The sequence below is a fragment of the Zalophus californianus genome, chromosome 9 (genome assembly GCF_009762305.2).
Source record: "Zalophus californianus isolate mZalCal1 chromosome 9, mZalCal1.pri.v2, whole genome shotgun sequence".
NCBI classification, from domain to species: domain Eukaryota; kingdom Metazoa; phylum Chordata; class Mammalia; order Carnivora; family Otariidae; genus Zalophus; species Zalophus californianus.
The window spans coordinates 21,363,001-21,389,300 of NC_045603.1; the positions used below are offsets into that span (position 1 = coordinate 21,363,001).

At 34.9% G+C, this 26,300-nt stretch overlaps 1 protein-coding gene across 6 annotated transcripts in view; it reads right to left on the minus strand.

Annotated features, from left to right (window-relative positions):
• Positions 1-26,300, minus strand: part of SCYL2 (SCY1 like pseudokinase 2) — a 61,048-nt gene that overhangs the window by 25,491 nt on the left and 9,257 nt on the right. For all 6 annotated transcript variants that reach the window (XM_027594967.2, XM_027594966.2, XM_027594968.2 and 3 more), the window contains exons 2-8: positions 21,318-21,522; positions 13,361-13,518; positions 9,345-9,489; positions 3,593-3,742; positions 1,822-2,043; positions 1,259-1,375; positions 549-674 (exon numbers count right to left, since the gene is read on the minus strand). In XM_027594967.2, the coding sequence (XP_027450768.1) occupies positions 549-674; positions 1,259-1,375; positions 1,822-2,043; positions 3,593-3,742; positions 9,345-9,489; positions 13,361-13,518; positions 21,318-21,494 (1,095 nt within the window). In that variant the 5' untranslated portion in view covers positions 21,495-21,522. The remainder of the gene's footprint in view (positions 1-548; positions 675-1,258; positions 1,376-1,821; positions 2,044-3,592; positions 3,743-9,344; positions 9,490-13,360; positions 13,519-21,317; positions 21,523-26,300) is intronic.

Sequence of the window (26,300 nt, forward strand, 5' to 3'; positions counted from 1 at the left end):
AGCAAGAACAATATTTTATGTTTCCTTTTTTATCTCCATAGCATCCAAGTAAAGGGCTGGACAAACAGTGCATAATCAATGAGTATCTGACAGATTAAACACTGGAGATATTTTTGTAACCAAGAATCACCGGTTTTCAACCACTGACTTCCAAGGTATTCACCAACATTTTTTAGACTATATTACACTCATGATTTAATAAGCCAGAGAGGGGCGTTAAAGGAATTGGAGAGGCTAGTATCAATATAGATGTACCCCTTTAGCTGCTGGTGAGGCAATGATCTCCACAATGACAGCTTATGGACTTCTGACATTTAATGTCCCGGTGCTACCTTTGCATAGGTAATATTCTTCTGATTTTCTTACCTATCTAATTTATTAAATTATTTTTGGACCCTGCAAAAAAGGTTCACTAAACTTTTAGCTTCAGTATGCAGCCTTCTGTAGTCATTTATGCACCTATGACAAAAGTTACATTTATTTCTCTGGAAGAGTTATTATAGTAAATAAAAATCCTGACTCTAATAAAAAACTGATCAACAACAAACCTTGGGCAGTTTTGGAAGAACTTTTGGCAGTCCTTTGAAAAATTGTGATTTCTGAAGATTATCTCTTTGGAATAAAGTATCAAAATACTGCAGTGTTACTGCACCAACATCATCAAAGAAGGGAATCTAAAAACAGGAAAATAAAATTATTTTGATAAATATTAAAGTACTTCTCATGCCTGAAACTGCCATAATATAGTGAAAAAAAATTCAGAAACATTTAGCAAAATGCAAAAGATCACTTAATAATTCTAATTATAAAAATCAAAATAAGGAAGTAATAACCAAAGTTCTTTGCAAGTTTAAATTTTCAGTCACTACCTATAAGTTGGCTGGGCAGTAACATTTTCTTTACCTAACTAGTAAATATTGAAAGATTAAGTAAAATATCTTGAAGGCATAATAAGTACCATTTATCTATTAAAATCCAAACTTACATGAGTAAATCAGAGGGCCATGAATTGTGTCCAGAATTTCTATACCTACATGACTGTTAAGACTCTAATTACTTGAAATCTTAATTTTATATCAGAGCAATTATATACATAAATTATTTAACTGTTTAAGATTAAAAGAAGTTGAATATTTAACACATTCAAGGATAGAGATGCTATTTGGGGACACTATCTGACTAAATCTTGCTTTAGAAGCACTTAACCTACTTTAACTCATTGTCCCTCCACCTAAGACAGGAATTCATGTGTACTCACCTTTGTCATTTGATCTGCATCTGGTCTTACAGTTGGAGTGACATTTAACAATAGTTTTACATGTTCACGGACTTCCTCGGGTATATTTGAAAGTGAACTAGATCCTAAACGACTCAACTATTTAAAAAAAGTGATAATATTAAATATAAATATAAAATATTCAAAAAGACAATGCATTTGTAGTCAACAGTCTATTTAAAAAACCTTTTTGAAATTTACTCAAAAATATATGTTACAGTGAACAAACTGCTAATTCTACTGTGGCAAGATAATTAAAACACTTATCTTCAATACCTGAAGTTGTTTCTAATACTGAAACAAATGCGCAGCATTTTAGATCATATTTCAGTATTCACTCTAGTAAATAAATGCCATGATTAAAGTTGTGGTAACAAACTTTAATCCTCATTATTTACAGAATTACTTTTGTTAAGTTGATTTTATGCAAACTTAAAATATGAGACATCATCTCATTTTAGAGAATTTTCTGAACACATTTTTTAAATTAAAGAAACATTTAATACTTTTAATGTAAGCAATTATTTATATATAAGGCAAATTACCTGATCCAACTGCCTACTAAAACTCTTGTAAATATCTTGCTTGTTAACTTCAAATATGGGTTTCCCTTTATTAAATACAGCATACATGACAGTTCCTAGTGAGTACATATCACTGGCTGTTTCACAGCTCACAGAAAGTATGTATTCAGGAGCCAAATACTCAGGATTAGGAAGACACAATGATGGTAAATTTGGGTCCCATTCTTTACAAGGAAACTTAGGCTATAAGAAGACAGAAAAGAGATTATACAGATGAAATATTTCAAATCAAAGCAAAAAACACTACCAAGCAGTAGTAACCTAGTTTTAAATCATACTCAGTCATGCAAGTAAAAATATCACTACCACCTGAAATTCCCAAATTCTCAAATCTGGAAAGGGCACTAAACAAACTGAGAGATATGAATAAGAACTCCTGCAAACTGGGTGCCTGGGTGGCTCAGTCAGTTGAGCGTCTGACTCCTGATTTCGGCTCAGGTCATGATCTCAGGGTCCTGAGATCAAGCCCCATGACGGGCTCTGTGATTCTCTCCCTCTGCCTCTGCCCTTGGCCCCCTGCTCACTCACTCTCTCTCAAAATAAATAAATAAAATATTAAAAGAAAAAAAAAGAATTCTTGCAACCTTCAGATTATCGGAGCTCTCTTCCAGAAGACAAATTATCACTGTAAAATGCAATATGAATATGAAAAGGTATAGCCTATGTTCTATGATACATAGGTTTCAAGTTTATATGGACTCAAGATTATTTGAAACCTTGTTCTTTCACTAACTAGCTGTGTGATTTAGTTAATAAGCTCAAAAGGTTGTTGTAAGATTAAACAAATGTATGGGAAAAAATGGACCTAACACAGTGTCTGACCCATAGTATATACTCAACCAATACTAATTCTTTCTGCTTCCCTTAAAAGTATTTACTTAAATTACAAATATATCTTAGGTCAAATCATGGTGCCTTTAACAACTATATATATATATACATGTATGTATATTAAAAACTTGAAATATTGCAGTATTTTCCTAAGTATAAATAGGCATATATCATAATCACTACGTAACAGGTACTTTGGAACCAAAGAGAATAGGTTCAAATCCTGCCTCTACCACTTAACCACCTGCCTAAACTTAGGTACATTATTTTATTCTATCAGCCTAACTTACCCATCTGTATCATTCCCATATCTCACAGATTGTGGTGAGGATTAAATAAGTAAATACGTTAAAATGTGCTTTGTTAGAAAAGTACTTCAATAAATGTTAGCTCTTATTATCACTGCTACTGTTGTTATCATGCTCCCTAAAGAAGATTCTGTGGTCCAATGTTGGGAAAACACTGCTAGAGATTCACAATGTTTGTTAGTGTATTTGATAACCTGAGGAAAAAAGCCTACTTAACCCAATAGTTCTCAAATTTGTTTAACTCTAGCATCCTTTACTCAAGTAACACTACTGTGGAATTAACAAGCTGAAGAATACTTTCAGGTAAAATGAACATTAGAAATTTTCTATAAAGTTGTACATTTAAACATACATTGTACCACATAACCTATTTCTACACATTTATCAGACTTGCAAAATCTCTAGTCCATTCCAGATGCATCACAAATTTCCACAGCTTTAAAAATATTACAAGACTGGGACACCTGGCTGGCTCAGTCAATAGAGCACACAACTCTTGATCTCAGGGTTGTGAGTTCAAGCCCCACGCTGGCTGTAGATTACTTAAAATCTTATAAAAAAAAAAAAATTACAAGTCCTAAAACCTTCATTACCTCTTGTTCAGAAGGATTGGTTGATGCTACACAAAAATCAAAGCCCATTATTTTCCAGGCTCCACTTTTATTCAAAATTATATTTTCAGGTGTAATATTTCCATGGACCATTTTCACACTGCTATGCAAAAATGACAATCCTTCAGAAACCTGTAAATGGGGGGGGGAGAGATACTTTTACATTAAATAAAACTCCTTTCAATTATAATAATAAAATGTCTCTTGAAAATCGTCATTGCTGCTTCTCCCAATAAAAGATTTTTTTACATGTCAGGGAATAATTAAATTTCTTATAAATGCAAAAGAGTAGATATTCTCAGTTGCCACAATGATCTAAGCATTAGTGGGAAAAATCCAGTTATAAAACCAGAATACAACTCTTCATTAAATGTCCTTTCCATATGCATATGAGCAAAGTCAAAGATAATTTAAAACCACTTTTCCATCCAAATTTATTGTTTCCGTGTTTGAAATGTGAAGGAATATTCAGTTCCCGAGTTACAGATAGTAAATATCAAGGGACTCCTTGTCAATTTGATTCTAATTCTTAATATTTTAATATATTTACACTTCATATTGAAATTCAGTTTTTCTGAATCGTATTTTGCTCAGTTTTCATATATTAATTGATGTTCACTCATTCTCAAATTGGATTAGTATTTGGTAATTTTGACATGTTTGCTTGAGACTACCATGGAATTTGTTAACCAAAAATGAAGACTGATTTCTGTTTCCAGGAGTAGACTTTGGCAAACTAACACTCCCTGACTTCCAGGACACCACTCTCCCAGGCTTTCCCCCAATTCCACTGATTCATTGCTTTTCAGTCTATTTATTCTGCTGGTTCCTCCTCAGTACCCCAACCTCAGTGTTTGGAGAGATGAAGTTTCCATCTACTCTTTCTCAGTGTTCTCACGACTTTCAATATCATCCAGAGGTTGACTGCTCCCAAATTATCTCCAGGCTGGGCCTCTATTCTAAAGTCAAGACTTGATTATCTGACTGCCTTCTTGACTTCTCTCCCCTTGAATGTTTTATAAGCATCTCATTCTTAGAAGAATCAAAAACTGAGCTTCCCCTACAATTCAGTTCTCTCCTCCTATGGTCTTTTCCCCATATCCATTAATGGCCACTTCACTTTTCCATTTTTCAAAAACCTTTGAGTTATTCTGCACTACTCTATTTTTCTTATATAACAAAGCCATCTACAAATTCCAATACCTTCACCATCAAAATATATTTTGACCCTGTCTTACCAGCTTCCCTACCCTGGACCATTATCATCTCTGGCCTGTACTACTATAACAGCCATCTACTTCACTTCGTTTCTGCTCATACCCTTCTACAGAATTTAATTCTCAATAAACAGCTATCAGATCATGTCACTTTCCTGCTCAAAGCCTTCCAAAGGCCTTTGCTTCCTCTCAGAGTAAACTTCAAAGTATTTTTCTGGCTTTTAGGGAGTAACATGACTTAGCCACTCATTAACTCCCTGACCTTTTCTCCTACTGCTCATCTTATTAACTCTTTCCACCACTCCAGGTATTTCACTATTCCTTGAACAAGTCATGCATGAATTGTTTCAGGGACTTTGCACCCTCTGTTCTTTCTGCCTAGACCATTCTTTCCCTAGGTATCTATATGGTTCGCTTCTTTGCTTTTTTTCAGATATTTACTCAAATGTCCAATTTTCAGTTACAGATTTCCTGACTACCCCAATTCAAAAGTACAACCTTTTCCTCCCCATCCAAACTACTCTCTCTTCCCCCTTCCCTTATTTTCTCCACATGCATTTATCATGATCTAATGTACTATATATTTACTTATTTTATTGTCCTTCTTCCCCCATGAGAATATAAATTCTAAAAGGCAGGAATTTGTGTCCATTTTTTCCCCTGGCATATCTTCAGCACCCAGAACTGTGCCAGAAATATAGCTATCCAATAAATATACACTTAATGAATGGATATGAGAATGAATTCTCTTAAAAAAAAAAAATCCCTCACAGTTTCAACATCAAGTTAAGTCAACAGTAAAGAATGTAAAGAGTACTATTTTAGAAAATATCTGGATTCCTGTCCCAACTTCACTAATTACTAGCCTCGCAACTTTGAGCAAGTCACTGAACCTATCTAGGTCCCAGCTGGTAAACGATGGTATATTAACCTCTTAATAAATGTGGGAAATCATATTAGATTCCACCCACTCCCAATCCCATCCCCATAGTCAGTCAAAAGGGCCTATTCTAACCGCCTAACTTCATTCATCCCTCTAATACTCCCTGTGATTTTTGAGCAAGACTTTTTAAATACCATTAACTATTTTTACATGCAGGCACTATGCTAAGTACTTAAAATTTACACATTGAAAATAACCCTACATAGTAGTGATTATTTCTCATACATTTTCCCTATGCCCAAGCTCCACTCTTCTAGAATGACACTTCTAAAATGCACATCAGACCAGGTCATTTACTCTACATAAAAAATCCTCCGGTGTTCTTTCTCTATCTTTCCAGTTTCATTTTTCACCACTCCTTGAGATGCAATCTGCTACTTCTAACTGCCTGAATATTTATCCTCAGCGACTAATATAAATAAGCATTTAGGGGCTTAATATTTCTCAAATGAATGTTCTCCAGGTCTAACACATTGGAACCCATGAAATTCATGTAAGATTTGCATTTTAAAAAATGCTTATTCCTCAAATATAATTCATAAAATATACAAAGTTTTTCAAGTCTAGAAAGGTGAAATGATTTTTGACAAAGGTACCAAGACCGTTCAATGGAGAAAGGATAGAAGTTTCAACAAAGGATACTGAGAAAATTGGATATCCACAGGCAAAACAATGAGGTTAGAGACCCTTATCTTAAACCATATGTAAAAATCAACTCAAATCAAAGGCCTAAACATAAGACTAAAACTATGTAACTCTTAGGAGAAAACATAGAGGAAATCTTCACAACACTGGATTCGGCAAAGGCTTTTTAGATATGACACCAAAGGCACAGGCAACAAAAGAATAAATTGGATATATCAAAATAAAAACTTCTATGCATCAAAAGACAAAATCAACAGAGTGAAAAGGCAACCCACAGAATAGGAAAAAATATTTGCCAATCATATATCTGATTATATACTGAGGTTAATATCTGGAATATATAATGAACACTTACAATTCAACAACAACAAAACAAACAACCTGATTAAAAAAGGGGCAAAGGACTTGCATAGGTATTTCTCCAAAGAAGATATACAAATGGATAATAAGTACATGAAAAGATGCTTAAATTCACTAACTCCTAAAAAAAATGCAAATCAAAACCACAACGATCTACCACCTCACTCCGATTAGGACAGCCACTATCAAAAACTAGAAAATAATAAATGTTGGTGAGGACATGAAGAAATTAGAACTCTGTGCTGCATTACTGGTAGAAATATAAAATGGGACAGCCAATATGGAAAAAAGTACGCTAGTTCCTCAAAAAATAAAAAAAAATAGAATTACTATATGATCTAGCAATTCCACTTCTGGGTACATCCCCAAAACAACTAAAGGCAGGATCTTGAAGAGAAACTTCTACACCCATGTTTAGAGCAGTATTACTCACAACAGCCAAGATGTGGAAGCAACCCCGGTGTCCATAGACAAATGAATAAATATAATGTGGCAAATACATACAATGGATTATTCAGCTCTAAAAAGAAAGGAAATTCTGACACATGCTACAACATGGATAAACCTCAAGAACATCATACTAAGTGAAATAAAGCACAAAAGGAAAAATAATACATGATTCCACTTACATGAGGCACCAAAAGTAGAATGGCTGCTAGGGGCTGGGGAGTGGTAGGGATGGGTATGGAGAGTTATTATTTAGTGGATACAGCTCCAGTTTTGCAAGGTGAAAAGAGTTCTGGAGATGGATGGTGGATAAGGTTGCACAACAATATAAATGTACTTAATGCCCCTGAACTGTACACTTAAAAATGGTTAAGATGGTAAACTTTATGTTATGTGTATTTTACCACAATTAAAAATATATATACTGTTAAGAGAATAAGATAAGCCAGACACTAGGAGAAAATATTTGTAAATCATGTGTCTGACAAAGGATTTATGTCAACAGTATACAAAGACATCTCAAAATTCAATAATAAAAAACAACCCATTCAAAAAATGGGCAAAAGAGCTGAACAGATATTTTACCAAAAAATATTCAAGTGTATGAAAAGGTGTTCATCATTTTTCATCAGGGAAATGCAAATTAAAACTCCAACAAAATAACACTGCATAGCAATTAGAATAGCTAAAATTAAAAAGACCAACCATACCAACTTTTGGCAAATATGTGGAAAAAATGAAACTCTCATACATTGCAACAGGAATATAAAATGGCATGACCACTTTAGAAAAGTTTGTAGTTCCCAAAGAGCCAAAATATATACATGCCATTTGATCTAGCCATTCCACTACTAGGTATTTAACCAAGAGAAATTAAAGCATATGTACATACAAAAACTTGTGTATGACTGTTCATGGCAGCTGTATTTGCAATAACCAAAAACTAGAAACACCCCAGATGATCATCAACAGATTATGGATAAACAAATTATGGTATATCCAAAAAAATGAACTACTACTCAGCAATAAAAAGAGTATTGATACACTCAATATGGATGAATCTCAAAAGAATTAAGTGAAAGAAGTAGACAGAAAAATACATACTTAGGATTATAATTATAAAACTGTAGAAAATACAAACCAATTCACAGTGACAGAAAGCAGGTCAGTGGTTTTCTGGGACAAGAGACAGAAAGACAGAAAGCAAGAAGTAGGAGGGAAGGATTACAGTGGATATAAGAAAACTGGGGGGGGGGTGGTCCATGAATATTTGCATTTTGCATTATTCTGATTATAGTGACGGTTTCACCGGTATACATGTCAAATTTATAAAACCATACAGTATTTTGAATATGTGAAGTTTATTGTATGTCAATTAGTAACTTAATAAAGCTGTTAAAAAATAATAAATAAGATGATCTCTGTCCCCAAGGAACTAAGAATCTACTGTATAAATGTACTCTATAGAGCTGAAGATATTTTGGTAGGCAGGGAAAGGAAAATCAGAAAAAGTGGACATATAAGAAAAGTCTAAAAAGATCTCTTGATACCTATTAAATAATTTCCTTAAAGATATAATTTTTATTTTTTATTAAATACTTTAGTACTTCAACTTAATATTTTGTTTATGAAATGCATTCACAAGGTTAGCACTCAAAAAAATCAAAAGGGAGGGCGCCTGGGTGGCTCAGTTGGTTAAGCGACTGCCTTCGGCTCAGGTCATGATCCTGGAGTCCCGGGATCGAGTCCCACATCGGGCTCCCTGCTCAGCAGGGAGTCTGCTTCTCCCTCTGACCCTCCTCCTTCTCATGCTCTCTGTCTCTCATTCTCTCTCTCAAATAAATAAAATCTTTAAAAAAAAAAAAATCAAAAGGGAACCAACCCATTAACTAGTCAGTAAGTACCCTTCTACAAAGGTTACCAATGTTATGTTTCATAAATTTAAAATATAATTTAAACCTAACAATAAACTGTAGAAAAACTGAACATAGAAATAAATTTCAAATTACTGAGAGGATCCAAAGGTTTACATAAAGCAGTTGATATTGCTAAGAAGTTTTAAATAGCCAAAAACAATTTTGAAGGATAAAACTCTTTTCACGTGATGAATAAAAATACATACCTGAAGCAAACCATATTTAGTTTCTACATCATAAAGGTTATAATCCTTAATGTCTGGAGATACAGGGGAAGGTAGATTTTCCCAGTTACCTAAAACATTGGCTAAACTGGCAAAAACCGGTTCTGTACAAAATGCCAAGCAATCCCTGTTTTAAAAAAGAAAAAGAGTTATTTACCATCATTTTTTTCCCACATTATCAAAGTCAAATATACATAAAATATTAGTAGTCAACAAGAAGGTAGACTTAGATTTGCTTTCAGCATTAATAAAACATTTAAACCACCATTTTCAGAATACGCTCAAGGGAACCTGCAGATTTCCCAGACCCCTCTGAAGCAAGAGAAGTCAGAAAGAGGCACAGAGCATAGCTCCAGGTCCCCTGTAACTACTTCAATCAGGGCAGCTCTGATTTTACCTATTATATATATATAATTTTAAAAGGCATCACAATTTTTAAATTTTTAAGTTACTGCTCTATGTATAAGAATATTTAGAAATCTAGAAAATGTTAGATATTAACATTCAGTAGGCCTTATGGAGTAATCATAAAGAGCTCAGGCTTTGAAGACAAATACCCAACTTCAAGTCCCAGCATCCCTATTCCCTGACTAGGTGACCTGGACACCTCGGCTCTGAGCCTCACTTTGCCCATTTGTAAAATGGTGATAAAAAACAGCCTTGAAGGGTTACTGTGAAGATCAAAGGAGATAATGAATGTAAAGTACATAGCAGAGTCACTAGCAGGTAAACTTAATAAATCTTTACTACTGCTATTGTAATTACCAAGTGTTTGAGACTCAAGTCCTAACATTTTATGCCTTGGGCTTATTTAGGCTCTAGCAATGAAGAACTACATACAAGGTACTGTGGTAACAAAGCTAGACCAAGCCTCTGTACCTGGACTGTAACTGTTTAATGGCAAGTACACCTTTTGCTGTTCCATCTGTCCACTATACCTGTGTAAGTTTTCTTTCACCTTGAACCCACTTTTCTAATGAAAACATTTGCAGAAGCTTAATATACATGAAAGATTACGACAGAGCTGCTTAGGCTGAGGGAGAGAGTTATTACACCTGCTCAGTCATCAAAAAACATGCTACCTTGTTCTTTACTCTCTCACCATGCTCATAAACACAGTGGACACCAGGTTTCCTTTTGCTGAACTGTCCTGGAGGAAAACTGATCAAATACTCTCAAGTCTTTTCTCCAGTTTTCTATAATTCCCATGACTCACGTATCTGAGCTACTCCTATTTGTTTCCTCTCTGTCTTGACCCCAACATCATCCTTGGCCACATCAACATCCGTATGATTATTCCTCAAGCTGGAAGCCCTCTTATCTTTCATGAATATTCACTTCCATCATCATTATAGTCACATACCAGAAGGGCTATATCCTCTTCTCAAAAACCACTTCCCCAACCACAGCTATTTACCAGCCATTATCTCCTACCCCTTTACTACCTCCACAAAATCTAGCTCCCCAACACCTTTATTAACCAAATTCAAAGTATTCAGTCTTGACCATACATATTTGATTCCTTTCTTTCTCCCACCTATCACAATAAACTATCACCCAAATTACCCTTTACTGAGCAAACCCCTACTAACCCTGTAATAACCACTACAAGTTCCTTTTACTCTGTTGCTTATGTCATAAGCACCAGCAAAGAACAGAAAGCCCAAGTCTTTTTAAGTGTTAAGTCACATAGTATGCTTTAACCTTGCTCTTTTTTCCAACATTCAAGAACATTCTTTTATTGTCCTCTTCCTAGCTCCTCATTCCATGGCCCCCTTTACCCACCACTCACCTATTATACACTTTCTACTTAAAAAAAGCATAAAGTTCATCTAACATGAATGACCTCATTTCCCTAAACTTCACCATATTAGTGATTCAACTACCATCCCAAAATTTCCTTTCAGTTCCTCCTCTGGGACTTTATTCACATAATGAAGTCTTCTCTGCTGGGCTCCTATCTATTTTCTAGCTTCCAAACCACCATCCTACTACCGATATTATTAAAGATCAGTAACAACCTCTCACTAGTCAAATGTAATGAACTCTTCTCAGTCTTTATTTTCTTTTTCCTCAGTGGTGCTCAGTTTGAGTGTGTCCCTTCTCCCCTCCTTTAGCTTCCATGACCTTCAGCTGCCTGTTTTTCTCCCGCCATGTAACAATGATCGCTCCTTTCTTCTCCTGGCTCTTCTTTTCCCTCTACATTTCAAGTTCTGTCCTCAGTACTCTGCTCTTTCGACTCATGCTCTTGAAAAATTCTTTTTTTCATGGTTTTAATTACTGCCTACATGTTACCCTCAAAACATATCACCAACTCCGAGCTTTCACCTGGATGACTTTACTATAGCACATTTCTTTTGGATAATTCCAGTGTTATTTCTAATTATTAATTCATAAAAAACTGGAAGTCGTTTTTTCCTTCCCTAAAGTTGTCCTATTCCTATCAATTTTACAGTTTTACAGCTTAACAGTGAAGATGCCTTAAAGTAATCTTTGAATTGTCTCTCTTAATGATCACCAATAAATCCCCACTTCTATAATATTTAAATCACTATAAAAGAAGCTGCAGGGACAGCTTCTCCCCTCAAGAGTCTTGAAATGTAATGAGGAAATATAAGACACATTGATACCAGTTAAAATAACAAAGATGGGTGGGCATTCTGATAGGTGACATGGTAGACACTGATAGAAAACACTCCAGAGGAAACAGCATCGGTCAGAACACTCAGGACAAGTGTGGCAAACAAAACTTACCCACTTCAGGACAGAGAGTTCACAATAGTGAATGTTACGTAAGAGTCAACAACTATACTCTTCTTTTGGGTTTATTCATGAAAAGGAGAGCAATAAAAATATTATCATCATAAGAGATGGACATATTTCTGGGTAGGCACACCATGATACAGTGGAATAAAAAAAACGGACTGAGGAATCAAGGTGTCATAACTATGTGGCTTAAGTAATGTCTCTGATCCTCAGTTCTCCCATGTAACTGTGAGAACTGAATGAGTTAAACAAATGTAAAGCATTTAATACAGTTTTCATGGTAAATATTAGGTTTTTTTCTTTTAGGTTGAAAGAAAGTAACTCGTGCTCTTGGCAGAGAGGGATAAGTGACAGGGGGTTACTGAAGATTCCAAAGTAAGAATTATACAGAAATCCAATACATAAAAAGATAAAAGTAAAAGTGTCCTGGCTGAAGGGAAATTGGAAACCTAGAACTCTGCCAGCACTGTTTGTTCACCTATCTGTTCTTCCCCTATCCTTAAAATTCTAGAGTCCACAGAACACAAATGACAAACCATTTCGTTAAGATCTTCTGAACTAAGAGAGATGAATAGTCTGCTAGGTAGGAAGGAAGAAAGAAGGAAATTAGGGGTTACGAGTAATGCGAGAAAAGTTTATATAGCTAGGGTATCTAATGGACTAGTAAAAGCACCACAGGCTTGAGGATCCAGTTAAGATTACACAATATAAATATATAAATTTCATTTATATTCTCATTCTCAGCAACAGTTCCCAAGCTCATCCTTGAGAAAAATAAACGGTAGAGTAACTGCAGGTTATGGACTGATATGCTTAGCATATCAGGTTACATGTTTAGAAGAGTACCTGAAACACACATTTAAAAAGAGCCCACAAATACGTAATCAATGCAAAGGGTACAAAATATTCTAGCAAATAAACAAGGAGAGCTCCTTTCAGACATGGACTGTATGCTATACTTCTGTATCTTCCACTTTGACCACTGTAGTGCTGAGCATAGAGACTGATGGCACAGACTGATGGCAACTGTGAAGAAAACTTTTATTAATATTTCAAAAAGAGGCAAATACATAGAATATGCAAATAAATTTTACAGAAATAATAAATCCATAAGAACGCAACACTCAGTTTCTAAGAATTTTTCACTGACAGCATGCTCCACAGAATTTAAACATACAATTATTAACTATTTGTTCAACAAGTCATTTATGTAAGTTTTTATGAAAATTTACCTGGATTCTTCTAAAGGATGCTGGACAGTAAGAAGTCGAGGGTGCCGTAATCGAGTTAACTGCTGGACTCCTCGTTTTAGAGAATCAATGATTTGATCCTTTTCAAATTTTTGATATTTGTCAATCAGCTTTTTATCAAAGACAAAAACAGCCACTTCCTAATGAAAGAATTGTGCATCTAATTTTAATCAAGAATACACAAACGTAGTTAAGATTTTATTCAAGTGTCACAACAGTCTACAAATAGAAATAACTAAAATCTAATGTCATGGAAACTATAGCACCATTGTAATACTTTTCTGATATCAAAAAGTTGTTTCCTTCATGATTAGCAAATCTAAATATTTTTAAAAGTATGAGACCTAGAACCCCATCTAAAGAGAACATAGGAAAATCTCCATCTTTGAACCCTGATACACACAAGGTGTATGTAATGTGCTGTACCCTATGTAGTTATCTCTTATTTAACCAGAATTCAAATAAAAGTTAAAATGTTTAAAAATTCAAAATATTATTCATAATGATAACCTGATAACCCTACAAAATCTTGAATTATTTTTTTGGAAGAAAAGTTGTGTATGTCAAGGAGTGCTTGTTTATACAAAAACGCATTTTGTAAGCAACTTTTACATATGAATAACCTATACTCACTCTTTCCTTCCAGCCTACCCCCTCCTATTATGGGCAGTTAACTGGGAATGAATGGTACCAGTACCCGGAAGCTGCTCTCCCACTCTCTTTGAGATCATTCACAGCTTATTTATACTACTAAAAGCACACATCCTCCTTAACTATCTTCTTCCTTTCATTTTCTCTGTTACCCAAGGAAAAATAGTTCCTGTCCAGTTACCCAAGCTTAACAAATCAATCAAAAAATAGCTGTATTGACAGCTGATACAGTACCACCGTGTAACACATCAGTGATGCTAGATCTCCATCACAATGGAAAGAAAAATGATAAAGCTGGAAGCAAAATTAGCAAAGAATCAATGCTGGCCTACCAAAATTCCTTGAAAGATTCTGAATGACTTTCAGAATTTATATACAAATATCTTTCAAGTCTCTAATTCAAACCTACTACTACTCAACTATCAATATCCAAGACAGTATTTTTCCATTTTATTGTTCTCTTATTATTTCTGCTACATTGGAATTATTGTTTTTTTACAAGTTAGCCTGGCAACCTAATTACCTAACAGAGATGCACTGCAGAATTCCCAAACCAATAAATTTCTCAAACACAACTTGTTTTAAGTTGGAGGCTCCTTATATGTATATAAGTAAGTTAAGGATTTTAGAAGATTGAGTCTCTGAAAAGTGATAACAAAGGGACTATTTAGTAACTCAACTTGAACATCCCATTCCCAAAGCATGTGATTTCATTCCTCACGGCAATCCTACAAGACAAGTTATTATCCTCATTTCAGAGATGAAGACACTGTGGAGAAGGTATATGTATTATTTAAAATCTCACAATTGGTGAGATCAAGATTCAAATCCAGTCATTTCCACTCTGAGGACCACATGCTTAGCCAATACACAATTCTGTCTCCCCAGAAATAATATAGGGACAATAAATATAGAGCACCCCAGGAAAACACAACGTATGTCTTCAGGAAAACAATCATTTGAGATATTTAAATAGCACCCATGTATAAATATATAATCTTAGCTTTTTTTTCATAATCTTAGCTCTTCTGATCATTTATGAGACAAAGGACTATCAAGAGCTAAGAGTGTTATGTAATATTAATTTGAACTAAAAACAAATGACCTAGAAGTTCAAGTTCCTATCTCACTATTTGTGCGCACAATCTTATTTTAGTAAGTGTTCTGCTACAACACATTTTATAAATGCATCTAATTTAAATGTGTTTATTTTTTCAAGATGTTTTAAGTCCTTACAAAAAAGATCATATGAAATGGCTCTTGAGCTCTTGCAGTTTCACCACTCTTAAGGAAAAACACTATAGTTCATAAAGAAAAAGAAACACAAAATTCTCTCAGATATTCATTTATTATTTTAAGTCACAGATAAAAAGATTCTTACATAGATCAGAAAAGATTATCAACCATCTTAAAAAGATTTTCTCTTTGTTCCAATTGGTTTAATTAAAAATAATCAATTTCGGGGCGCCTGGGTGGTTCAGTCGTTAAGCGTCTGCCTTCAGCTCATGTTATGATCTCGGGATCAAGCCCCGCATTGGGCTCCCTGCTCCGCAGAAAGCCTGCTTCTCCCTCTCCCACTCCCCCCTGCTTGTGTTCCCTCTCTCGCTGTGTCTCTGTCAAACACATAAATAAAATCTTTAAAAAAATAAATAAATAAAATAATATAAACCAATTTCAATAAAGTTGTGACTGACTAATTCTCAGACCTCATACTGACTTCCTAAAAACTCTTAGCCTGCACCTCAAAACTTTTCTTCAGAACAGACTATTATCTCTTAATTTATGTTTTCCTTCTACTACTTTACTACACACTCTGTTAACACATATCACTTGTGTAAAAGTCCTGTTACCCTACGCATATTACAAGCTTCTTAAAAAAAGAAACCATGCCCCCTCCCAAGAACAAAGAAACCATAACTTAAGTGTCTCTGTATCCACTACAGGATCTACACCTAGACAACATTCAGATTTTTATTGCCTAGTGGTAAATAAAAACAAGAAGTTACTGGAAGCTTTCCATTATCATCCTGAATTAAAACCTTTTTTGACTCTTTATTATGAAGATTTTCAAATATACAGAAAAGATGACGTAGTGCAATTACCCGAAATATCTTCCACTTAAGAGTCAACTGTTAATTCTAATTAAATTTGGAGTCTTTTTATACAAAAATTACTAAAACAAAATGTAAGAGTATTTGGCATTCTTTTGTTCTTTTATTCACTTCATAGTCTTGAAAACACATTGCCAAAGGAAGTTACCTACTAAAAAGTGTTTTTTCTCAATTGCCTATCTGTAAATAAAAATGGCTATAAAATAAATTATTCTAAAAACTAATACTTATCAAAATGGAGACTACCTTTTGATACAAGTCTAATTTATAACTTTTTAAAGCTACTTAGCTTACTACAAAGTTGAACTCTTGCTGAAAACAAGACAGTCTAAGTAGATATATACCAATGTGTCTAGGATTCCTAGTAGTAATCATGACCTCCACTAACCTATCCCTCAAAGCCACCAGGGATGGTTTCTGAGACACAGATATTCCCTGTGAACTCTATTTTATAGACCTTTCATGACTGATCAGTGATGACTGCCAACCATCATACTCTTCTTCATTTTTCATGTGATTTCAGGGCAAAGTTCCTTTTTTAAAACAAGAAAACAAAATTTAAATTTGTATTTAGATTAAGTTAAAACAACTTGATATTTGAGAAGACTGAGGGGTAACAAGATATACCCCTTAAAATTATTAAAGATCGTCTATGATCATTATTGACCTAAGCAACTTAACACATTTAGCTTTGCACAATGGTTTTTTTGTTTGTTTCTTTTATTTAAAACTGCTAATTTATTATACTTTAGCTTTTCATAATAATTTAATTATGCCTTTGCCTATACGGTATCAGCAAGCCTCACCTAAATACTGTCATTTGGATAACATAATGTAGATTTTGCAGTAAGGAAAGGACATGTCCAAGACTACATCTGGTAGAGTGGCTATAATAATGAATATCAGTTAAATATTTATTACATAATTTTAAAAATCAATCTATCTTTATTATCCTCATAGGAACAGTCATTTAACTGGGGGTGTTTTAAAGCTTATGCAGTAGTCAGGGCAAAAGAAACATGCCAGCAAATGTTCATAGCAGTACCCTATATTTTAGTGAAAAGAAAAACTGCTATGTTCAACAACCTAGATGTATCCCATGAACATACATTTAAGGAAAAGGAACCAAACACAGGAGCACCTACCATGATTCCATTTAAACAAACAAACAAGCAACACAAACACACACACACACACACACACACACAAATTAAAGTTCAAAAACAGGAAAAATTACTCTAAAGAGTCAAAGGACGGGATAGCAGTTACCACTGGAGAGAAGATGGGGAGAGGTAATGACTATGAAAAGGCATGATGAAGATTAGCAATGCTTCCTTGATCTGGATGTTGGTTACTGGTGTGCTCATACTAAACATTCATCAAGTTGTACACTCATGATTTGTGCACTATTCCAGATAATTTAAAAATATGCTTATATTTAAAAACTGAAGAGACACAATTTTTATTCCCTAAATGTCATCCTGAAATGTCTTGTAACATCTCTACTAAAATTCTAAAAAGAGTAAGGGTTAGGAACCAAGAGCTGCTTCTAAATGAATATTCAAAAAGGAAACTAAATAATACATAAGCCTAAATAGTAGCTTCAAATGCTCATAGGCTATAATTAATGATCTATCCATTTCAACACGTTTACATGTTGTGTTAAGTTTACCCAAATAATAACTTTTAAAAATCTTAATTTTATATACAAAACTGGCCTAAACACCTTATTTAACTGTAAAAAATCAACTCTAAACTTTTCTTAAAAACTCTTGGAATTCTTAATTGCACTTTCATTGTGGTTTTAAGATTTTGAGAGAGACAGCATGAGTAGGGGGAGAAGCAGATGGAGAGGGAGAGGGAGAGGCAGACTCCCCACTAAGCAGGGAGCCCAACATGGGACTCAATCTTGGGACTCCGGGATCATGACCTGAGCTGAAGGCAGACGCTTAACCGCTGAGCCACCCAGGCGCCCCTTAATTGAACTTTCATAAATTACTTATTAGGAGATGTTTCTTCAAAGAATATCTTTCAAGAACAAAAACAAAAACAACAGAAATTGGTTTTTGGAAGCATAAACCCAGAATAATAATAATATAGATGTCCAATCAGGTACAATGATGTTACGAGGCACACAAGTAAATTTTTATTTACCAATTCTTTTTACCTTGCTGCATTCCAAGTTTCATAAATATGTACTTTTTTCATCTGTTCTGTAGGTGCTTTTATTACTACTCCACTCCTTTAAGAGGCTTTCAAACATTTACGTTAAAAAGGCAAAAGTTGTACGTGATTTGAAAATTGTAATTCATCATGTACTACCATGAACTTGAAATAACCCTAACAAAAAAGTACACAGAATCTCCTACCCCTATATCCCTAACCTGATGTTACCACAAAGTCAAATTTAAGAACATATAATCTGCTATAAAACACATATGCAACCAAGTACACTGTATACTAGATCAAGAAAGGCTGAGAGGGTTAAGAAAAATGCTCTCAGTGTCCCTTCATGCAAGGGGGGAAAAAAAAGGACCAAGAAGAATATCCTTTTCCATTATTTTTCTCCTGGTTTCTCTAAGATCAGTGTTGTCATACAGAACTTTCAGTAATGATCAAAAGTTCTATATGTGCATTGTCCAGTATGGTAATACTAGTCACACAGAGCTAAGGAACCTTGAATATGCGACTAGTGCACCTAAGGAACTGAATTTAATTTTTACTAATTGAAATAGGCATATGTAGCCTGTGGTTACCATAGTGGATAGCACAGCTCTAGATTATCTATCTTCTTTAATTCCTTTTTATTAAAAAATGAGATCATTGAGGGGCGCCTGGTGGCTCAGTCATTAAGCGTCTGCCTTTGGCTCGGGTCCTGATCCTAGGGTGCTAGGATCGAGCCCCATGTCGGGCTCCCTGCTCCGCAGGAAGCCTGCTTCTCCCTCTCCTGCTCCGCCTGCTTCTGTTCCCTCTCTCGCTGTGTCTCTCTCTGTCAAATAAATAAATAAAATCTTAAAAAAAAAATGAGATCATTGAAAAAGAATTAAACTACAATAAAGGGAGAAATTAAAATGAGGCTTCAATGCCAAGGTTGGTTAAAGACTTAGCTGTTCCTTAACGAATTAGCCAGTAGTCCAGATAGGATACTCAGGTCAGACACCTTAGGTCTGAAAGAAGTAAAGAAAGAAGATTCAAAACTATATCCAGAAAGAGCACGGATATATTCCAAAACTATCTTTTTCCGCGAAGCAATAAATTCAGGGGGAAAAATATAGTAGTCTCCTAAAAGAACCCAATTCTGGCACTCAGCAGTTGAGAACTGGTGTATTACTGTGCAATATCTAACCAATTACCTATTTTTTATGCCTGGTTTTCATGTTCTATGAACAGTAACAGAAACTTCAACATTATCAGAGAATTTCCACGTATGGACTTCTGATACAAACACAAACAACTAGTACTCTTTTGGCTAAGCACAAAGACACTATTATGTTACATCCTTAATAAATAATGCAATATTTAGTACATTTGGTGTTCTTTCATTTTCCCCTTATATAATTGATTATAAAAGCTAGTGTTAGAGGTTGGTCATTTACATAACTTCATGGCCTCATTAATAGTTTAAGCATTCAATACTCAAGAAACCACTTTTTTTTTGAGCTCTTGATGAATTGAGAGAGAAAACAATGTTCAAAAATGACAAATCAATGAGCATTTAAAATACAGATCAGCTCTGGACTTAAAGACTTTCAACCAAACGGCAATAAAAACAAGATTTACAGGTCAGATATAAACTACATACCAGCAATCTATCACAAGACCAAGATTCCTACTTCATAAAAGGATAACCAAAGCCGATTCAGTCTTTAATACACTTGCTGTTTGGGAAATAAGCTGACTTTGGAAAAGTCAAAAATAATGCATATCCACAAGTGTATGACTGAGACAGAGTCACTGGAAAATATGTGTAATTAATCCCAAACATCTTATAATCCGTATGTTTCACTTGTAGAGAAATCAAAGTACTTTTGGAAACAATGATTTTTCTTTTTAAAGAACCTATTTCTACAGAAGTTTTAAACCTGGAGGTTTTTCAATTCTTTAACAATTCCAACAGAAAACTGTTAGTAAAATTTAACACTAACAATCCTCCACATTTCTAAGAACCATCTGTTGGTCTCTTAAGTGAAATTAAAAAAATAAAAATAAAAATACAACTCATTGGGTGCCTGGGTGGCTCAGTCGTTAAGTGTCTGCCTTCGGCTCAGGTCATGATCCCAGGGTCCTAGGATTGAGCCCCGCATCGGGCTCCCTGCTCAGCGGGAAGCCTGCTTCTCCCTCTCCCACTCCCCCTGCTTGTGTTCCCTCTCGCTGTGTCTCTCTCTGTCAAATAAATAAATAAAATCTTTAAAAAAAAACAACTCATTCCAATGACTCTACTGAAAGAACAGTTTTAAAATAACTTTGAAATCAATGTATTGTAAAACACATTACTATTCCACAAAGGCACTCCCTTCTGATAATAAAAACTATCAAGTTAAACACAAAATAATGTTACAGAAGTCTACTTTCCAGAAGGCTATAAAATAAAAGGGCAGTAAGAATGCATGTAATGCTGGAAAAATTTAATGGAGTATTTTGCAATTTTTATTCTGAAAGAAACACTAAAATTCTAATATGCAGGATGCATGGGTGGCTCAGTCAGTTAAACGTCTGCCTTAGGCTCAAGTCATGATCCCAGAGTACTGGAATCAAGTCCCACATCAGGCTCCTTGCGCAGTGGGGAGCCTGCTTCTCCCTCTGCCTGCCCCTCCCCTTGCTTGTGCTCTCTCCCTCTCACTCCCTCTGACAGATAAATAAAAATCTTTAAAAATTTTTTCAAAAATTAAATTTAAAAATTAAAATCTAATATGCTTCTTTGCTCAACAGATACATTAATTTTTATTAAGGAAGCAAAATTAAATTACAAGATGGGATGATATATCAAACAATATATTTGTAACCAGGAGATTCAGGGCATGTTTAAAAGCATTTATTTTTGTATGACTTTGTTAGATAGAAATGAGAAGTAAAGAACCATTACTTTTGACATTTCTTAACATAAATATGCATATGCACATTATGGTACTTAATTAGTATGTGTGTTTTTGCCAAATGGACTCTGAATCGAAACTTACCTGTTTTGTTGACTTTTTTGTGCCATTGAAAATCTTCCAAGCTAGCCCATTGCCACCACTGGCAATGTGTCGACCAACATCAAATTCTCTAGTGACAGGATTTCCCATTACAGCACTAGTGACATCAGCTGTTACTTTTGTCACAGTACTCTTTAACTTATTAAGCATGGACTCCATGGCTGCAATATTGAGTAGTTATAGTTACCTAGAAACACAGGGGGAAAGGGAAGCACTGATCATTTGGTTTTACTTGTTTAAGCACTTAACATTCATTATTTAGTCTGAAAAACTTAATATACCCCAAACAGTGAACAAAAAATCCTACAGAGACAAAAGCTACATGTTGGTTTTGTCTTCAAAGAACCCAACACACCTGAATATAAATTTAAATCTAGGAACCAAATTGTTCTTTTCAACCTCAATTATTACAGAACAGGAAAAGACATATTCACACTTGACACTGACATGAATGTTGTTCAACTCTATATAACATGGACCCTCAAGACTTTAGTGGTGTAGAGGGTCTAAATCTTTCCTCACACGAAAAACCACCATATAAAACCTGAAAGGAGCGGGTGAAAGGCCTGGATGGCTCAGTAGGTTAAGCCTCTGCCTTCGGCTCAGATCATGATCCCAGGGTCCTGGGATCAAGTCCCGCATCGGGCTCCTTGCTCAGAGGGGAGCCTGCTTCTCCCTCTGCCTAACCCTCCCCCTGCTTGGGCATGAGCACTCTCTCTCTCTCTCTCTGACGAATAAATAAAATTTTATTAAAAAAAAAAAAAAACCTGAAAAGAGCTAACACTATACTCAACAACAAATTTGTATTTTATAGAAGTTTTATTCACCACTAACATAATGAATAGTGAATTGATTGGGGGCACCTGGCTGGCTTAGTCAGAAGAGCATGTGACTCTTGAGTTCGAGCCCCATGCTGAGTATAGAGATTAACTTAAAAAATGAATAAACTTTAAAAAAATAATAACAAATAAGTAAATAAAATAATTACTGTTGAACTATGAAATCACTTGAGAATATCTTCTAAAAGAAAAGCCCTGGTAGGGTGCCTGGGTGGCTCAGTTGGTTAAGCGACTGCCTTCGGCTCAGGTCCTGATCCTGGAGTCCTGGGATCGAGTCCCGCATCCGGCTCCCTGCTGAACAGGGAGTCCGCCTCTCCCTCTGACCCTCCCCCCCCCATGTACTCTCGCTATCTCATTCTCTCTCTTAAATAAATGAATAAATAAATAAAATATTTAAAAAAAAAAAAAGAAAAAGAAAAGCCCTGGTGGCAAAAGCACAGTAAAACATGCACAAACAACAGGTAATAAAATATTTTTTAAATTTTACACACTTCTAGTCATGATGCAGAAACAAAGACTGAAATTTATCCTCTCACCTTGAGCACCTAGAAGCTGGACAAATATATGAAACAAATGTTTTCAGATACTGAACAGGCAGCACAGGCATATAATCCCAGTGAGAAAGCAAACTAACAAGGTGAACCCTAGGATTGCCCCACCTTTCTGCCTAGAGGTACACTGCAAACGGAGTAGAGAGCAGGATGCCAAGCAGTAGTCTACCTGAGTTAGAAGAGCTGAGGAGACAGACTGGAATTCAAGGATGCACAGGTGGCTAGGAGTTCTGGGAGAGAATTCCAAGGAGAAAAGGGAAAATCAGGGGGAGAGAGAGAGAGAACTATGCTGAAAAAGAGACAGAAATTTGATGCTTTGTTGAACACTAAGATGCCCATACATGGTGTGAAACTCAACCAGGTCAGTCAAGGACCAACCAGAAAGCTATAAGCTGAATAGTTCAAGTTCACACTGGGCTACAAATCACTTAATATCTCACAAGCTAGACTGGAGAGTCCTCATTGGTCACTAAAGGCATTCAGCAGAAACCCCACAAGGACCATGCCATAGTAGTACAATAAACTGTTCTTAGAATAAAATGTACTCTAAAGCTGCCCTAACAAACTAAAAGCAAGCCTCACATGATCAAACTAATCATAAATTACTTAACTGCCTACCAGAAAGAAACCCAATACTCATGAAAGACAAAAAAATTTCAGATATCTAACAATGTAACATTCACAATGTTCAGCATGCCATTATTAGACATGCCAAGAAACAAGAATATGTGCTCATAATCAAGACCAAAATCAATCAATAAAGACTCCAAAATGAGAGATTATAGACATTAAAGACATTAGAAAGCTATCATATATCTAAGTATTTCAAGGAAAGCATGAACATGATGAAAGAAAATGGAATACTTTTTAAAAATCCTAATGAAAATTCTAGAGATGAAAAATAAAATATCTCAAATAAAAAATTCAGAGGATACGATTAACAAGTTAGACAAAGTAGGAAAAAAAAAATAGGAAAACCATGGGGCACCTGGGTGGATCAGCTGGTTGAGATTCCAACTCCGCTCAGGTCTTATCTCAGGTCATGAGTTCAAGGCACATGTTGAGCTCCATGCTGAGCTCCATGCTGGGCGTGGAGCGTACTTAAAAAAAAAAAAAATTAGTAAAACCTGAAGATAGAGTAAAAGGCTAGGGAAAAAAAAATGAGCAAAGTCTCTGTGACCTGTGGGATAATATCTATATAACATATATAAATGAATCCCAAAAATGAGAAGGAAAAGGGAGAAATAATATTTGAAAAAATGGCCAAATGTTCCTGAATTTGATGAAAACTATACAAGGTGTCAAGAAATTTGATAAACTACAAGCAGGATAAACACAAAGAAAACCATGCTTAGACATGTCATATCAAGTAGCTGAAAATAAGTGATTAAGAGAAAAATCTTAAAAGCAGCCAGAGAAAACAAGAAAATTACATATAAAGGGGAAAAAAGGTAAGAATTTTCCCCAGACTTCTCATCAGAAACTATACAAGTCAGACAAATGAATGGAGGTCTCTAAAGTGCTAAAACAAAAACAAAACAAAAAACAAACAATCAAAACCTATCAGTCTAGAATTCTATAAGCCATGGGAAAAAAACTTTCAAAAATAAATGTGAGAGGTGCCTGGTGGCTCAGTCGGTTAAGCTTAAGCGGCTGCCTTCATTCACTTCACACGATCCCGGAGTCCTGGGATGGAGCTCCACGTCAGGCTCCCTTCTCAGCGGGGAGGGAGCCTACTTCTCCCTCTTCTGCTGCTCCCCCTGCTTGTGCTCTCTCACTCTCTCTCTGTCAAATAAATAAATAAAATCTTTAAAAATAATCAAATTAAATTAAAATAAAATAAATGTGAAATACTTTTTCAGGAAAACAAAATCTAAGAGAATTTGTTGCCAGCAGATATTCACTACAAGAGATATTAAAAGAAGTCCTTCAAACAGAAGGAAATAAATACCAGATGGAAATGTGAATCCACAAAAAGAATGGAGGACACTAGAAATAAAAATTATGCAGGTATATTAAAAAAAACTTCTCATGTTGTCTTTAGAAGATAACTGACCATCTAAAACAAAAACAAAAACATACTGACATATAAAGAAGTAAAAAATATAACAAACAAGGACAGGAGAGGGGAAATGGAAGTATATTTTTGAAAGGTTCTTATATGTTAGGTAGTATAATATCAGTTGATCAGATCTGATCAGATATAGCAAATTAAAGACATATAAGAAATCCTAGACTAGTAAGTAAAATAAGAGAGATACAACTAAAAGGTCAATAATGGAAATAAAATGGAATCCTAAAGTAAAATGAATACAAAAAGTAGGAAAAGAGGAAGAAAGGAACAAAGAATAATTGTGACAAGTAGAAATTAGCAAGATAGTAGACTTAAATCCAACCCTATAAATGATTACGTTAAGTGCAAATGATTTAAAATTCATATTAAAAGGCAGAGATTGTCAAACTAGATTAAAAAGCAAGATCCAATCACATGCTGCTTTAAAGAAATCCACTTTAAACCCACTTTACAAGATGACTTAAAACTAAAAGAATGTGAAAATATACCAAGCTAGAGTGGCCATATTAATAACAAACAAAATAGGCAACATTTCATAATAACAAAGATGTCAATTCATAAGAAAACATAAAATCCTAAATGTGTACATACTGAATAAGAGCTTTAAAATAAATACAGCAAAAAATGACTGAAAGAAACAGACAAATCTAAAATAATAATTGGAGACTTCAAGGATCCTCTCTCAGTAACAGATGGACTAGACTGAGTAGACAAAAAATCAGTATGGACATAGAAGACCTAAACAACATTATCAAACAACATGACCCAAAACACCCTACTTGACAATAGCACAATGAATTTTGTTTTCATGTGTACATGGAACACTCAGTAAGACAGACTGTATTCTTCCGGACCATAAAACAAATCTCAACATATTTAAAACTACTGAAATATAAAACATATTTTGACCACAATGAAATTAAACTAGAAATCAGTAATAGAGAAATATCTAGAAAAAAATGCAAATATTTGGAAATTAAACACTTCTCAATAACCCAACGGCTAAAATAAATAAATCACAGAAAAATTTTAAGTACTTTGAGGTGGGGGCGCCTGGGTGGCTCAGTTGGTTAAGCAACTGCCTTCAGCTCAGGTCATGATCTCAGGGTCCTGGGATGGAGCCCTGCATCAGGCTCCCTGCTCGGCGGGAAGCCTGCTTCTCCCTTTCCCACTCCCCCTGTTTGTGTTCCTCTCTCGCTGTCTCTCTCTGTGTGAAATAAATAAATAAAATCTTTTTTAAAAAATAAAGAAATAAACACTTTGAGGTGACTGAAAATGAAGTATCTATGGGATGTAGGTAAAGCAGTGATTACTGGAAAAAGTACAGCTTTAAATGTTTATATGGGGGGCGTGGAAATGCCAGAATCAGTGGTCTCACCTTCCATCTTAGGGAAAAAAAAAAGAAAACTAAATGCAAAATAAGTAGAAAGAAAGGAAATAAAGAGTAGAAATCAATGAAACAGACTGAATTTAATGTAATACTCTATTTAGTAGAGAAATG